The sequence below is a fragment of the Rhyacophila brunnea genome, unplaced genomic scaffold (genome assembly GCF_057557595.1).
Source record: "Rhyacophila brunnea isolate RB1 unplaced genomic scaffold, BYU_Rbru_1.0 scaffold_8, whole genome shotgun sequence".
Classification (NCBI taxonomy): Eukaryota; Metazoa; Arthropoda; class Insecta; order Trichoptera; family Rhyacophilidae; genus Rhyacophila; species Rhyacophila brunnea.
This window is the reverse complement of record NW_028233350.1, coordinates 42,098,691-42,114,953: the sequence shown is the minus strand read 5'-3', so window position 1 is coordinate 42,114,953 and position 16,263 is coordinate 42,098,691. Positions and strand designations below refer to the sequence as shown.

The 16,263-nt window shown below is 32.1% G+C and overlaps 1 protein-coding gene across 2 annotated transcripts in view; it reads left to right on the top strand.

Moving 5' to 3' along the window:
• Positions 1–16,263, top strand: part of LOC147064253 (uncharacterized) — a 96,890-nt gene that overhangs the window by 48,533 nt on the left and 32,094 nt on the right. For both annotated transcript variants that reach the window (XM_085958519.1, XM_085958517.1), the window contains exons 2-3: positions 7,984–8,188; positions 11,290–11,418. In XM_085958519.1, the coding sequence (XP_085814645.1) occupies positions 8,080–8,188; positions 11,290–11,418 (238 nt within the window). In that variant the 5' untranslated portion in view covers positions 7,984–8,079. The remainder of the gene's footprint in view (positions 1–7,983; positions 8,189–11,289; positions 11,419–16,263) is intronic.

The window sequence follows — 16,263 nt, the reverse complement described above, 5'->3', positions numbered from 1 at the left end:
TTTTTTTTAATTATCTATACATAATTGAATTTTATGATGTTAATCAGTAGTATGCGCAGTGGCCGTTTTAGGAACGTGGAAGCACTGACTGATCTTGAATTCCCCCACCATAAAAAAATAACATTAAAACCATAAAGTATAACTACCGATGTACATAGTAAAAATAGCCACACATCTCTTCCCAATCCAATTATTATTCACATTGACTGCTGACTAGATAATTACTTTTTAATTACCACATTTAAATAGCATGCTAATTATATCGAATGGCCACCTTAATCGTTACACGCTGGGGCCTTATGTTATAACTTGTGACATGAAGTCACCCGACGACATGACGTAATTGTGACGTAACCTCAATACACGCATCGAGGCGAGCCGCCCAAGCACACGGCTCACCATAGATATTATTATGCTGAAACACCTATTTGTGTATGGGGACAATGAATAACGCCAGTATTTGAGTAGCGTTAATTTCTCGAATGCTATTATCACTCCGGTAGTACGTCACAATGATATTGTCATATGACGTCATGTCGGCCGGGCGACTTCAACTCGCAAGTTACAACATAAGGTAATAATATTAGTGGTTAACTTACGTATCTTGAACATACATACTTTGAAAATATCTCATGCATATACACAGTAGAAAAAATCTTTTTTTTAGAAAAAAATATACGACAACCGAAGGGTCTTGAACTTAAGACTGCTGGATTCGGGCCAGTGTGCTTTTCCAATTAAGCTACGGAAGTTATGAAATGGTTATGATAATTATTGCGTTATAACGTTGGCTATCGGTTTTTGTATATTAAATCAAATGGATTACTCTAAATATTTAATTTATATACTCGTAACGTACTTACGCTTGCTGATAATTTTAATAAACTATTTCTTTTGTTCAACGAATAATTGACAAGATTTGAGAAGATTTAAAAAAAGATTATTTTCTAGTGAGTAGGTATATGCATGAGATGTTTTCAAATTATGTATGTTCAATATATATAACGTTACATTCTCAAATCTTGTGAATTATTCGTTGAATAAAAGAAATAGTTTATAGGTACGTACCTATCTGTTTGAGCGGTTATATTATTGGCCCAATTGATGTTAGATTGGTTAGTCAGGGGAGGGCTACATGCGGCCCGCGGGCCGCATGTAGCCCGCCGGGTATTTTTTTGCGGCCCGCCATCATTAATTGTACTTCTGATTACGAATAACTTTTTTGTATATTTTTTTAAAAAACATTGACAATAGATTTGAATTTGAAGAATTTGCTGTTTCGTAAATGTATTAGCTCAGTATGTCTTCCTTGCGTTTCGTCTCACACTATGTAATGACAATTTTCTACGATGAACATCGATTTCAATAGATATTGATAGTCTACCGACAGAGCTACAACTTGAGATTATTGATCTGCAGTGTGACACTGATTTAAGAGAATTGCATCGTCGTGAAGAAATCTCCAAATTTTACAATGCCCTTAAATCAGACAAATTCGACCGACTTAAACATTATTGCAAGAAAAATGTTCGTTATTTTTGATCAACCTATATATGTGAACAAACATTTTCGATCATGAACCTCAATAAAAATTATTTACGATCAAATATCTTCGATGCCCATTTACAAGCAGTTTTGAGAATATCAACTACAAAATTACCACCTGAATTTAAAAAAAATGTTGAAAAATGCACAATAGTTTCATTCTTCCCATTTTTTTTTTGTAATGTGTATTTTTCGTGATAATAAATAGTGTATATCTAAAAATGGTATTTTACTTGCGGCCCGCCGCTCATTTTGAATTCTTGAATTTGGCCCTCCATCCAAAAAGTTTGCCCCCCCCCTGGGTTAGATGAAGGTATTTTGTTATAAGTAGGTACTTTGTGAAAATGTTTTATATTGAATTTGTGAGAAATACATGTATGTATCATTAAGACTGTATGGTATGATTTAATGATGGTACATATTACTAGTTTGAACTATTTCAAGGCCTCCTTTTGTTTATTTTTTACAAATCGATTATGTACATCATAATATACGCCAAAGAAAATTGCCTCCGGGTGCGCAATATTTTTCGATCGAGGCTTTATCAAGATATTTACTAGGAAAAGCTTTATTAAGAGAAAATATTTAAATAGTCATAGTTTTATATTTATGATGCTTTTGAAATCACCTCCACTAAGCACCGTGTTGACTTTTAAATATCTTTCACCTGTATTAATTACATTAATTTGAAATGTAAAAAAAGTTAAGTGCATCACTATCCAAAGACTTACTAATCCGCAAAAAATGCATAAGTACGCACATACAATATTATGTGGGCATTATATTGTGATGAAACGTTCTCAAACATTCCTGCAGGTGTGATGTCATTCGAGTTCTGTCTGTGAGAAAATAAAATAATATCATTGCATACGAGTTTGAAATAGATTCGCGATAAAATTTATTATGCATACCATTATATGTTTGCGATGTACACAAAAATTCGCGAAAACACACATTCGTGCAAGCGTATTTTCATCGTATTCATTCATTCATAATCATAATGTATGTAGGTAGGTACTATTTCTGTTCATTCAATATGTTGAGTTTTTAATTTTTCAATTCAATTACTTGTATACCAAGGTTCTATGTGAAAGTCGAAAACGAGGGATTTGAAGGGTATTTTTACAACGTTTTTATTAGCTCGCATTCTTGTTTGTCCGGTGGTTGTTTGTCGAGTACAAATATTGCAATCGATTTTTAACTAACTTCCCGACTAGCTAGACATTTTAAACTTTCAGAATATATCAGAACACGATGCCAATACAATATTCTTCTAATACTTTTAGCCATCTTTAAGCAGAATTCAGTTAATTCTGTTTTGTATGGAAAGTTCTTTCAGAAAAATCCGCAAAAAGTAAAAGACTATTATTGGTTGCTAAGGGGGTGGTCCTAGGAACTAAATTATTAATGTATACGTGCGTTACTATGGAAATCAAAATGAAATGTCAAAATGACATTTCAGTATTCTATATTTGTTTGTTTGTTTGTTTTTTATTTACTTCATATCAAGTACAAGTTTGAGCTCATTGAGCATAATAATTCAACAGAAAATTTAAAAACGTTGTATATAAAAAGTTCTTTTGATCTTGTAATTTCTTGTTGTGAACTTATCCTAACTAAATACTCTGTTGACTTTGCCTGAAAAAAATATATCTCATTATGATATGCTGTCTTTTCTTAGCATATAAATTACTATTTTATTACCAAATAAAATATACCAATACTATTATTGTAAACGCCATTGTGTTATTAAAATTGAGAATAAAGCCATAATTAAATACTTATGGCAAATTTTTGTAAATCAGATGATCGTGGTTATTGCATTTTTACATGTGTTTTGTATTTTAAATTTCATCTAATTAAACATTAAGTACCTATGTATTATACATTTTATTGTTTGTCGACTTGGTCAACCAGACGGCAAGTATCAATTCCATTAATACGTAACCAGCTATAACACAAACACAATCAAACAAATGCTTCAATTTAATTTAGTACATTTGACGCATACATCACATACAAGCACACAATCTCACGACCCTAGGCCTAACAAATGCCTAACATGTTTACAATATGTAATCATTATTTTATTTTGCGCTGGAATTGATCGGCAAAATTGAATTTTTAGCCCTAGTTCGAACGTAGTGAAGCATTACTTTTTATATCTATTTTAGTGTCTGTTTTCGTGAAATATCTATTATAAAAAAAATCCTTCAAGTCCTGTAAATATGGCTGTCTTAGGGCTTTCTTTCAGTTACCTACCACAGCTTACCTATCTTCAACAGACACCCTTCGCCACTGGTATTCCGAGAGGAACTTTTTTTGTGTCATTACAATATGTACATTTTGGTTATTCCATGTACATAATATCGTCACCGTTTTAGCAAAACCATCTATGTGCACTTTCTCAAATTGTGCAGGAGAAGGATAAAACTGAATAAAAAAATAATGTTACATTTAAACATTAAAATTATGAAGAATGCTTTATTATAATCAGAAAATGGTCTAAGATTATTATTTTGTTTACAAAAATCTTTTATTTTTAATACAAAAATAATAAAAATACAGTTTGTGATGTCACATAAGTTGTTTTGACCGTTTTGTAAATACATATAGTTTAATTTATTCATCAAAATGTGAATAATAATAAATTCATGAAAAACTGTTACATAAATAATAGTTGAAATATACATAGTGCATTAGTGATAAATTGCAATATCATTTTATTAATTATTAATGCAATAGTGAGATGATATTATATTTATAAGTTCGTTTACTTTCTATTAGCAGGTTTAAATGTTAGGTTATCGTAGAAATAGCGGTGATCTTTCTCTATTACACTTTTTAATTCCTGAAGATGTATGTATTTCGACTGTGATATTGGCAATGATTCATTATATATATTATAAAGGCAGTCAAACGGTTGCACTGATAAAGTTGAGTTTGTAAAAGATTGTTCCATCTGGTAGATACTGTAACATTTTAATATCATATACAACAGGATCTCCGATTCGTTTTCCTGGTCTGATTGAACTTAATCCAGATTTAATCTTATCCATAATTCTTAAAAATTAAAAATCAATGACATTAATTTTATAAGGTTGTTTTGGTCTTGCTAGCCGCATACGTGCTATATAATCAGATGGTGAATATATTGGAGGCTTAAAATACTTTTTTTAGGTAGCATGTGCACTATCGGCCTCTATCATGGTGTGGCCTTTTTCCAGAAAAAGCTGTTGAATCTCGATGTTTTTTCTCTCTAAAGATATAACTTAGAGCAGTAGCGAATAATTTATTTCGGTTTTGATATCCACACCCATCCGATATTAGAATTATTTCATTGTATTGTCCTGCTTTCGATGAGATGAGACAAATTCATTAGAAGATACATTATGAAGAATGTATATGGTGAAATTGTGTAGTTGCAGCTTTTGTTTATAATACTTTTGTGCCTGTGTTTTGGACATAGCAGCACACTTTGGAGATCCATTGTGATTACTAACCGTCCAGTAATACTTCTGGTACTCTCCTTCATTTCATTTTTGGTCTTCTAGCATCTTTTTTTTTTTTTAATAATGTGGCTATTGTATTCCATTTCTGAAACATTCTCATTTTATAACTACAGCAGATGGCAGTGATGGCACACTGATCTTTACGTGGTTGGTGGATACTGATTTTTTGGTGGTAAATATACTGGAGTATATTCTGCTGCTTTATGACCATTTTCCAGAGACCATTTTTTATATTCATCATGCATTTGTATTTTGGATCGGAAACACAATTCCACACACACCCTGGAGGTATTTTCTCTGCAATAATGGCTGGGAACTTTGGAATTAGATCCAACCATAATGTAACATTTTTCCACAAATCTCTCCGTTTTGATTTTTGGTTGCACTACCAATTATTTATCTTCAGTCAGATTCTTATTACTTGTCATTGTTGCTTTCAATTGGCCACTGTCATCGAGACGTTTGTAGTTGTTTATCCAACTTTTAAATTAATTCTCGCCTATACCCTATTGACCATGTAGGCATCTTCCAGAAATTATTGAATATTTCCTGTCTCTCTTTTTGAGAAAGCATCTTTCAAGCCGTCGTGCAAGACCATAATGCATAGCATATAACATATAAACAAACAATGTGTAGCCAAACTGTAAAAAAACATTACACTCTCGATATCAAAATACCATCTATATGTTACTATAATATACACATAGTTGTTTTTGTGAACCGTGGTTTTTGAACCTTACACATAGCTGTTTTTTATTTTTTGAAATAACTTCGGAGCGAGTTTACCCAACACATATATCATTTTACTGGCCTATAGAGAAAAAAATAAGGAATGACTTGGTATTTAAAAGTCATTTTTGATAAAAGTGACACATAGATGGTTTTGCTAAAACGGTGACGATATGCAGATTTTATTCACTATGTTTGCTATTAAAGTTTTTACAAAGTCAATTATTCCAAAGACCACAAACGTTGATGCTGTGCATTGTGATGCAAATAGTTTTGTAATCTTATTTTTAAAAGCATGTAAAGTGTGTCCAATTAATTGTTTCCGGTCTGACGTAACTTTTTCTAATAGTTCATTTAATCATTTTATATCGCTTTTTCGCGACGATACTTAATTTATGCATTTTAAAATAATATGTAGATAATTTGAGCATACAAATTGTATTTTTAAACCAGTTGCAAACACTTATTTTTAATGATGTTTTGTGCTATAATTGCTGTTTGTGGTTTGCTTGAATTGTGAAGTGTGACAAAATATTCTTTCAATAATTATTTTCAATGTACGTACATGTTATCCATTAAAAGGTATTAGATCAATTTAATTTTGTGAAACGATACTTGAATAGAAGTTGAGCGAATAGTCCTGAGACATCGGACATTCGACAACCTTTGGCAATTACCGGGTGTTTGAGAGGAAAGTATAAGTTGAATAAGAAACGAAGCATACATTAATATAAAAAAACACATACAATAAGTAGTTATATAAATATATTCACTTTTTCAAATGTTATTTATCGAATGGTACGATTCTATCTAGTTAGCTGTCACTGTCACAATATGTAGTAAGCGCGTTGTTCAACTTAATTATACAATTAAATTTGTCACCTCTAGCAGATCATTTATGACTTTCTTGGTGTCTATAATCAGGGTAGGCGAACCTTTTTACGTACGCGTGCCAAAATTTCTCAAATATTATTTTTCGACTGCCTGACGTGCCGAGCAGTTTTTCATGGAGAAAAAAAAATGGTTTTTAAGAATTATATTAAAAAACTAAGATGTTCTCTAGATATTGCTCATAGAAAATAGCACACATATAGTTTTATCACTTTTTTCAATTACTTAATTAAAAAAAATAATTTTGAAACTGTCTGCCAGAATTACTATTACAAGCTCTACCAACTTTTTTTTTCTTATTAGGTACAGCCATTTTGTGGGTAGAAACGATTTTCTTAGTTTGATTCTTTACGCACAAATTGCTCAGATCAGGCATTCTCTCGCTACGGTGGTCTCAAGAATTGTAAAATCAGAGGTTCGTGCCACGGCTTCCCCCGCCGCCTGATGAGGTTAATGCGATAATATTATATATGATGCATAAAGCCTAAGGACCGACCTATCCAACTATATACTTACATTAAACGTATTGCTTATTCTTCAAGAGTATTTTATTTACCTACTATTTTTTATACAATGAAATCTGTCATTTATTGTTATTATATGTATTTTTTTCTCATTCAAAATAAAACATTCGCGTGCCATAGGTTCGCCACCACTGGTCTATTTAATCAGTTTCACCTGTTATTGCGTGACTATAATACTTTTGACCATGGCCCCCACATCCTGAAGTGGGCCCTAAGGCTAGGATCTTTGTCGGACCCCCTACCTATCGCAAAGGTCAAAGGCAATGTGACGCTCTATAGTAGCGTTTTCCAAATGTCGTTCACGGTAAAATTAAGGGTGTTTAGTATATTTTAAATAGTTACATCCACTTGAATTATAGAGTTATCAAGTAATTACACAGTTAAAAATTACATCACACAATCACATATTCTAAAATATAACCATTACGAAAGGAAAATAGCGCCGTTCGCCACGCCGGGCCCCTCATGAGCCCGGGCACCCAGGCTAGAGCCCTGTCAGCCCCCCCTTGTCATGGAGCCATGCTTTTGACCACTCTTCAGCTGTAACCATTGTTGTCCTTTCTTCCACTAATTCAGAGTAAAATTAACATTTTTGAGCAATATACTCTTTTTTGTATGCCCATATTTCCTATATGGGGAGCTAAACTGTGTAATCTATGAATCATGAATTTGAATTGCCTAATATTTTTAACATTCGAATTTATTATTATTCTAATGTCCGTTTTAGGTTGATTAGGCCTTTGAGTTTCTCTACTAATGTTGTGTTTTTCTTTTGTTCGCAGCCACACTTTACACATCTTCTTCTTCTCTCGAAACTACCGCAGCAAAGAAAACGAAATTAAAAAGAGGGAAATAATAGAAAAAAATAACAATACGAAATGGTAGGCGTAAAGCAAGTGCCATGGACTCCGACCAAACGACGAGGGCCGATCGCGGCCGAAAGCAGCAGCCCTGGACCAGCTGCTGTTTGTCTTCCATCACTGATAGGTAAGGAAATCATAGCGAAAGATGAATCTTGTATTTCTAGTTCACCTTTCTGTATTACTGGATATACACTTCTCCCATTTTTTAACACTTATCCTTTGACCACCACGCAAGGAGCACTCTTCGCAGTTCTTGAATTAATCATTGTGACAGTCACTCTCTTTCTGTATCGATGTCGATATGGTTGTGTTTTAAAATAAAATTTTAAATAATTAAATAATAACGCATGTATATATATTATATACCTACCTATTATTTTATATTTCTTATCAATGATATTAAGTACACAATTACATGTACGTAGGTATCTAATAATAGTAGGCGAAGTGTGGAGGTAGACTTTTAAGAGCCGACATAAATAGTGCATACAAAGATTTATTATACCTATTTGTTTTCATTGAACTAAGAATACAAATTGCAGATAATATTGGTTGGTGTTTAAAATTCAATTAAACCCTGCGTAAACTACATTAGATAATAGTCAAAACATATTTGTCTATCTATAAAATATCTAAAATTATGCTATTAAACAATACATACATAGTTTGGTTAAGTTTGGTAACATGAATTAAAAAAAAACTACCTAATCAACACCATTTGCAATGTGTACCTTAATTAATTGAAACAATTAAGTGAAACTGACAAAGTGTACCTACTCTATTTTTATCGGATCACCAAAGCGTACCTCCACTATGATGCCTTAGTTTGGGCAAGGTTTAATTGAATTTTAAAAACTAACTCCCATCTGCAATTTGTATTCTTAATTCAATAAAAACAAATAACTATAAGCGGCTCTCGTGGTGCAGTGCGTAATTCGCTGCCTATAAAGCTATGTTAAATATAGTGACATTTTGAACTTTAAACCTTGAAAATATTTAACCTGGGCAAATTACCATTTCAATCATCTTTAAGGTTATGTAATATTTTCCTTTTAAACTATTTTGTTTACGTGTTAAGACAGGCGGAGCCGGGTCAATTAGAAAATCGTTTTAGCCTCCTAAAATATGAAGTCATAAAACAAGCGAAGCTACCGTTCTCTATCTCAAATAAACAAACACCTTTGCGACGATATTTGAAATATGCACTGCATTATGTCATCGAAAATGATTACTCGCATGTTATATTAATTTATGCATCACACTTCTGACTAAAAAAAATATTTATAACAATGCTCGTTATAAAATGGTGTAAGTATATAATTTTATCAATTATTATTTATTTATTTTGCGCAAGGAATGATAAATGTTTAACTCACGGCCGTAAATACAGATATTACGTCATGTGAAATTATTTTATTTTTGTTGGTAAACATTCACTGACCTATCGTTATATTATATCAGTTATATTGGACATACTGACTTTATTTTTTAGTAACGCATCATTAAAATATTTTAATGATTCATTAAGTACATATTGACAGCCCCTTGTTCGTTTAATTAATTGTTTCCGAAATTCCAGAATTTTAGAGATGATTTTGTAAATAAATAAAATTGGTAATATAACAAAAATATAAAATTGTATTGATAAGTACAATAATAATTATTGTTAATTCTCACTGTCATACGATTACCTATTGGTAAATATTTGACGAGCATTTTTGTTTATTTTACACGGCAAATTACCTACTATCGTATGTCATTATTTATTTTTGTGTGTAGTAGATAAAATCAGTGGACTGTATCTATTTGAGATGTCGGCAATAAGATACCACGGGTAGTAACCTGGTGTTGTATATAACAGGTACCTGGCTTTATAGCTTGAGCGCCAGATTCACACACATTATTTATTTTAGAGCATTGTTTCTCAACCGTTAATCCACGAATTTTTGGAAAACTTAATAATTAAACCACTAAAAAATTTTCAAAACCAGTGCACCTGCGCGTGTTTATGCATTGTATTTTGGTTCTTCAAAATAGATTAATGTTTCTACGTGACGAAATAAATCGCGATCAGACGTTATTATACGTGCACATATAAATAATATTTTTTTTATTTCTACGTTAGTGAACTTAGATTATTATTATTTAGAAATTAGAACGTTAGTTTCTCCTATTTTCAGTGGTTCGCCGGTGTAAAAAAGTTGAGAAACACTGGTTTAGAGGACTTTTTGTTGTTTACGACATCAGTTTTTGTATCAAACTTTAGATATTAATATTTTGTAATAATCGGCGTAACGCACTCGATAGATGCTAACGGCATTAAGGTTGTCACTAAATTATTATGTGCCCATGAAAGATATGTATAATGGAACTCATAAGCAGGAATAAATGCAAATCGTGTGTTTATCATTCGACCCATATGGATAACAAATAGTAAGTATCCCTTACTATCTAACGTTAATATGTACTATGCAAAGAACCGCGAAATTAGGCGATTAAATTGCAGACGATGAATTCGAATGACATTTTAATATCACGATATTATGTATGCGGATGGGTTAAAAGTGTGAACATTCATATCGTTCAAATTATGAAACATTGACATGCTAAGTCCTTTCACGTTAATCGTTGCTCTTTTTCAACCGTAATAATCTTTATTTCAATTTCAATTTATTTTTTAACATATTGTGGACATTATTAATTATAAGTTTAAGACGTTCACAACAATACATGAAACATTATTGACATGATTTATATTATTATAAAGAAAAAAGTAATAAAAATGAAAATATAAAAAGAGAACATAATATAAACATACAAAAGCAGTGAAAATACAATTAAGTATCCATCTATAGAAGTTCAAAGAAGTACACCGAGTTTGCTGAGGATACCCTATTTTAAGAATTTATAAAATAGCGTCCACCTAAACTCACCATCACGCAAGTGGAATATATCAACACCCAACGCAAATTGGTTGAACATAGTTATCGCCCTCCCAATTTGCATTATCAGTGGCAGGCTGGTTCTGCACCTTGGTAGAATAAACACATGATGCTCTCTATTTCTAATATAGTTATCGGGGGGACATAGGTCAACATGCCCAGAATGGCAGAGTTCTCATTTATACCTCGAATAAGTAGAAAGTAAAAATACATGTAGGTATATCGTCATTGTAGCAACTATAATAAGTCACAATATAAATAACTGAATGATTAATTATTACAGGTAAAACACCTAACGAATCGAAGAAGTCTCGAGCCCCTGCCTTCTCATTCGGCGGGAAGTATTCGAACCACAACAGGGGGGTGGGACCAGGACCGGCTTCGTACAACACAGAGGGCATGACATCCAAAGGTAAACATATAATATATAATATATTAAATGATAAATTAATTAATAACACTCTGTAATATACATACCTGACATAATAAATCTCATAATATATATTTAAAATATTGTTTAATGTGGCAGAATATTAATTTAAAATGTAGGTTACTACGGTGACATGTAAGTTGTACGTATGCAGTTCATCGTGGGACACTTATTCGTGCACCGCAGTATAACATTAAATTTTATCAAATGACGAGTTCTTCGTTGAACATTTCACCGTGGAATACATTTGTACGTATCTTACAAAATGCGGCGATAGTTTGCAAATAGTACTGTTCCAATTAGATTAACCCTAACCTAACCTAGTAAAGACATCTCATAAGTTCGCCACATGTTGTAGCATACGTACAAATATACTCCACGGTGAAATGTTCAACGAAGAACTCGACATTTCATTAAATGTTACACGAACACATGTTTCACGTACTGCGGCGCACGAATAAGTGTCCTGCGGTGAACTGTTTACGTACAAATTTCCGGATACGGGTTACTACAGGACTAATAAACTTATTAATCTAATATTTACTAGCATGTAGCTGCCTACCGTATTTCAATATTTTTAATTAAAATAATTTAATATTATCGCTATAACAACCAACTACTTATCATAATGTTAATTGCAGTTTTATTGGTATTTTATAAATTTAAAAGGAAAGTTAGATAACTGTATGTAACATTATTATTTAATTAATTCTGCGATAAAGTAGACAGTGCCTGTCTCTGAATACTTTGGCGCGGGTTCGAATGCCGCGTCTGGCAAAAATGATTGTTATTTTTTTCAAAGCAGGACTAATAGGATAGGTTACCAGTTTGCTAAATGCGTCCATTATTTCGGCATGTAAATTTCAAATGTCGGCACTTTTCAACGAATCGAATGCATATTCATAATATTCGTTGCTTCGTTTGCCGCCCTTTATAATGTGCCGCCCCTAAGCAATGACCTGTCTAGCCCCACGGAATGTCACCGATTATGCCAGACAGTTTCCGTGAACCCACTGACCTAATTATACGCGAAAGTTTTAACAATTTAATTTGCTTCAACGTTATGGCGATGTCATAAAAAATATACTTGGATGTATTATTTCCCTTACATTGACACAACCAAACTTTCAACTGTTTATCGTTTTAAGTTTCCGTTTCCAACTTTCTCTAAAGGCATACTTACATTTTTTTTAATATTAATATCGATGAGTCAGTTTTTGTCTCTGCCATAAACAAAAAAATACAATACGTTTACGAAAGTCTCGAATCGCCTCCTTTTCCGTGATTTTTTAGACATGTTCATGAACTCCTGGTGGGAGGTGGTTTCTTGCCTTTCGCGGATTATGAACACCACAAATCTGTCACAGCGTCCCACGCCACCTGACTCCTTCCACGTCACCGCGACTTATGGCGAACGGCAAAACCTGACCCCATATGGGAATAATTTTACAGAATTTCCCCGCGAAAATATCTCATATCGTTCACTTTTATCCTAGTCAATTTTCTGACTGCCTGACACTTTTAAAGTGAGTTTTTATTTTATAACGATTTTATTAGCTCGTATTCTTGTTTGTCTGGTGGTTGTTTGTCCAGTACAAATCTTGCAATCGATTTTTAACTAACTTCCCGACTAGCTAGACATTTTAAACTTTTAGAATATATCAGAACACGATGCCAATGCATTCTTTTAATACTTTTAGCCATCCTTGAGTAGAATTGAATTCATTTTCAGTTAATTCTGTTTTCTATGAAAAGTTATTTCGGAAGAAATCCGTAATCCAATCCACTATTATTGGTTGCTAAGGGGGTGGTCCTAGCAACTAAATTATTGATATATAGGTACGTGCGTTACTATGGAAATCGAAATGACATTTCAGTATTCTATATTTGTTTATTTGTTTTTTATTTACTTCATATCAAGTACAAGTTTGAGCATATTGAGCATAATAATTCAACAGAAAATTTAAAAACGTTGTATATAAAAAGTTATTTTTAACTTGTAATTATATATACATAAGTATATTAATTAGATTAATTAGAATATAATGGATTTAAAAATTATTAAGAAATCAATTTAGAAATCGTGAATTAAGATTTATCGATAACACAATAATTATTATTATCATTTTTATTACTACCTAGCAGTAGCGAAGGGTGGATGTAGGCTGTTAAGATCTTCCATAAATAATGCACATTAAACTTTAGTCATACTTACGTAATTGTTTATACTTTACTAAGCTACAATTTACAAATGGTGTTGGTTAGTTTTTAAAAATCAACCATAATAGTTTTGTTACGAGTATACATACTTTGGGCGATACAACAAAATTGTTCACTTGTTTTCGATGGATTAAAAATACATATTACACGTCGTTATTGTTGGTTCATTTTTTTTAAATTCATTAAGCCTTTAGACAAAAAAATATTATTCTATAATATCTTATTAATTTTAGATATTTTATAGAGTATTTTTGATTACTATTTTATTATGGCATGGTTTCACAGGGTTTAATTGAATTTTAAAAACTAACTAACACCGTCTGTAAATTGTAGTATTATTTCAATGAAAACAAATACGTATGACTGACAAACTTTAATGTACAATATTTATGGCCTACCTATAGCCTACCTCCGCCCTTCGCCACTGTTACCTAGTTAATTTGTGTAGGTACTTACATTATTTTTCTCACATCTCAACAATCTGTTAATTTTGTAGAAACAATTAGTGTACGTATGTATATTACGCCATTACGACGTCGTATCATGTGCTTTTATAACATCATATTATTTTATAGCGACAAATGAACTTTTAATAGCTGAGTATATTTTCTGACTTATGAACATGTGCGCCTGATATTTCTATACAGAACTGGGCACTGTTTAAACCTGTCATACCTATACAGGTATTAAAAATACAGTGTTAAAACAGATTTCTAGCCATGTTTATGTGGAATATTAAATTACCTAACAAAATATCACATTAGCACTTTATCTTTGAAGATTTATGACTGAAAGATTGCGATGACATCGCAATATCACGATATGAAGAAACAAAGTTGCTTTTATGACAGTAGTTTTCGTGGAATCCGAAAGCTGTTGAGCAAGTTATGTTTAATGTGCAAGCAACTTTATGTTTGCTTTTAAAAAGTTAGACATTTAAATCGTGTTTATATCCGAAAATATTGGATTTTATTACGTAGGTTCTCAGAAATTATGATATTAATAAAAATAGTTTACGTATAGTACCTACCTACACACATATTAATATTATAATGCATTTAACATTAAAACCAGGGAACACATAATTAATGGGAACTGAAATACCTAACGGGTGTGGAGTAACAGGCACCGATCTCGAATTTGGAAGAATATGGGATAAACTTAAAACAAGTGTTAAAATACGTAATTCTAAACTTTTCCTTCGTTTTGACAACTGCTCTCCGCTTATGCACTGACGCTCATGCAATATTGGTGTATTTGAAGGTTGCAACAAACACTATTGTACGTCTATAATGTGTATTTCATTTTCGTATGATACTCCAACATTTAAAATCCTGCTCTGTGATGAAAACCTATTACTAAACCAAGACTGTGGACATAGCTACATAAGTGACGAAGAGTGCCTGTTAGTAGAGGTAAAATATAGACAAACGAAAATAATAATAATTGTGTGCAGAGTAACTGATGGCCTTGATAACAATTTCATTCGGATAACCGATTAACTATCGGTAATCGGTTCTTCTCCCAATGATTTTATAAATATTCTTAGTAATGCACATTGGATTGCTGGATGGATAATTTTATTTCATTCATTCCACTTGCATATTATCGTCGTTGAGTTGTTGAATCCTTATACATGGCAATTTCGACAACATATTTATTTTTATATATTACTAGCTGAAGTACCCGGCTTCGCACAGGGTCGCTTCGTGGTTATATTTATCTTAGATATTTGAAAAATAATAAGAGGTAATTATTTTTTTAATATTAAAATATCTGTGTAATACAATATGGCAATATGAAAATAATTATAATAGGAGTAAAGGTCAAACATAAGAACACTAAATTAAAATCGAATCCAAAATATGAAAACGTTATTAATGTTATAAATATGTAGTAAAAAAAATCAAAATTGTATGGAACAAACAAACAACAAACTTTGTATGTTATATAATAATAATTTAGAAACCGCACACAACTGACAAAAGTTTCATAGCAATCGGATGAATGGTATAGGAACGCATACGAATAGTAGAAGAAGATGATTTTCTAATCCAGAAACCTTCGTGGGCATGCGCATGACAACTCACCAAAGTTTCATTGCAATCGGATTAATGGTATAGGAACGCATACGAATAGAAGAAGAAGAAGATGGTTGTACTAATTCAGAAACCTTCGCGGGTGTAGGCACAATTACTAACGAAAATTTTATTGCAATCGGATGAATGGAACAGGAACGCATACGAATAGAAGAATATAGAATAGAAGAAGAAGATGGTTGTACTAATTCAAAAACCATTGCGGGTGTTACCACAACAACTGACGAAGGTTTCATCGCAATCGGATGAATGGTATAGGGACCATACGAATAAAAGAAGATAGAATAGAAGAAGAAGAAGAAGAAGAAGAAGAAGATGGTTGTACTAATTCAAAAACCATTGTGGGTGTTACCACAACAACTGATGAAGGTTTCATTGCAATCGGATGAATGGTATAGGGACCATACGAATAAAAGAAAATAGAATGAAGAAGAAGAAGAAGATGATGATTTTTCTAATTTAAAAACCTTTATGGGTGTGCATACAACCACTTGCCAAAATTTCATTG